Source organism: Balaenoptera physalus (assembly GCF_965194825.1).
Source record: "Balaenoptera physalus genome assembly, chromosome: 16".
Taxonomy (NCBI): Eukaryota; Metazoa; Chordata; class Mammalia; order Artiodactyla; family Balaenopteridae; genus Balaenoptera; species Balaenoptera physalus.
In genome coordinates this window covers 77,781,195-77,782,684 of record NC_138898.1, presented here as the reverse complement: position 1 = coordinate 77,782,684, position 1,490 = coordinate 77,781,195, and the positions used below count along the sequence as shown (strand labels likewise).

The window sequence follows — 1,490 nt, the reverse complement described above, 5'->3', positions numbered from 1 at the left end:
CACGCGGTTCCCGGCCTTGCACCAGGCAGGGTGACTTTCCCTTCTTAATCGCTCGCTCGCTTAATACAGTTAATTCGTACCCCTTATCAAACACGTGGGCTGTGGAAAGGAAAAAGAACTAATGTGTGTATGTCCCTACCAGCCAGAAATACCTTTAGCATTCCAGCGCATTTCCTTTCACTCCAGACATGTTTTAAAAATATATTACTGGGATACCAGAGATATTACTTCAGAAGCTCATTTTTCACTTTGCATCATTTATTGAGCACTTACTCCTGTCATCAAATAGCCTAACAAAATGTTCAATGCTGATAAAAGTCCGCCAGAGGAATGCACAGCTCCCTCACACTTGATACTTGGATAATTTCCCATTTTTGACCGACATAAACAAGTGTTTGGTCGAATTTTGCCAAATACCCTTCTCGCTCCGGCGGCGCACAGGCCGGGATGGAGGAAGGGATCACGGTTCCAGGTGCCAGATCGCAGAGGCCTCGCGCGGAGTACCTTCCCGGCTCTGTGACGTCGGCCCTAGGCCCCGCCACCTTCGGCGGAGCCAATCGAAGCGCTGGGGGGGGGGGGGGGGGTGCTCCAGAAACTCGCGCGCGCGGGGGCGCGCGCGGGCGACCAGGAGGCCAGGCGCCATGGACCCGGCCTTTCCCGGTGTCCAGGGTCAGGCCCAGCCGCCGCCACCCGAAGCGTGGCCGCTGGTTGGCTCCGAGGAGGAGCTCTATGACTGTCAGGATTACTACTACCTGCGCGACTTCCCGGCCTGCGGGGCCGGGCGCAGCAAGGGCCGGACGCGGCGCGAGCGGGAACTGCGCACCAACTGGCGGGTGCCCGGCGGCCACGAGCGCAGGATCGCGCAGAAGCTCCTCAACGGCCAGCGCAAGCGTCGCCAGCGCCAGCTGCAGCCCCGGCCGCGCACCCGTCTCGCCTGAGCGCTGGTGCGTGCGGGCAGCCACGGGCCGGGGCCCAGGGCAACCGCGCGAGCGCCCTGGTAACGCTCCGGTCCGCCCCCTGCGACTCGAACGCGGCACAGTCGCCACCTCCTGAGGCTGCCCTGCGTAGCGAGTTATTAGCTGGGCTCCCTAAACTCCCAGCCTATCTCCCGGCGGCAGTTAAAATTCTACCTTTTGGAATTTTTTAGTTGGGTAGAAGGGGCTGGGAAACGCAGAAAACATCTTTCTAAAAATACAAGTAAGGGATTTACTTCCAGTTTTTATGCACGGACTAAAGAGAATAACTGATTTATGTTTTTGTCTGGTTTTCAACAGGATACCCATACCCGAAGGACCTGATAAAAGTATTTTCTCTGACTCCAGCTGTAACTGTGGTCCTAAGGGGAACAGTCCATGTTGCTCAACAGAACTTCTTTTCGACATCGCTTAAGTTCAGTATCTTTTCCTTACTGATTGTTAATTAAGTAACATCCAAGTGGGTATGCCTGTTTAGGGTTTTTAATTAAAAGAGCAGCAAGAATGGCATTTTAA

The 1,490-nt window shown here is 55.1% G+C and overlaps 1 protein-coding gene across 2 annotated transcripts; it reads left to right on the top strand.

Moving 5' to 3' along the window:
• The first annotated feature begins 304 nt into the window (after positions 1-304).
• Positions 305-1,490, top strand: NUPR2 (nuclear protein 2, transcriptional regulator). 2 transcript variants are annotated; one of them, XR_014255231.1, is made up of 2 exons: positions 305-1,008; positions 1,275-1,490. XR_014255231.1 is itself a non-coding variant. In XM_082432475.1 (2 exons), exon 1 carries the CDS (start codon positions 642-644, stop codon positions 936-938), a length of 297 nt encoding a protein of 98 aa, XP_082288601.1. In that variant the 5' UTR covers positions 309-641; the 3' UTR covers positions 939-944; positions 1,275-1,490. The 2 variants fall into 2 exon arrangements, 1 of the variants encoding a protein (XP_082288601.1); XM_082432475.1 differs by having other exon boundaries at positions 309-944.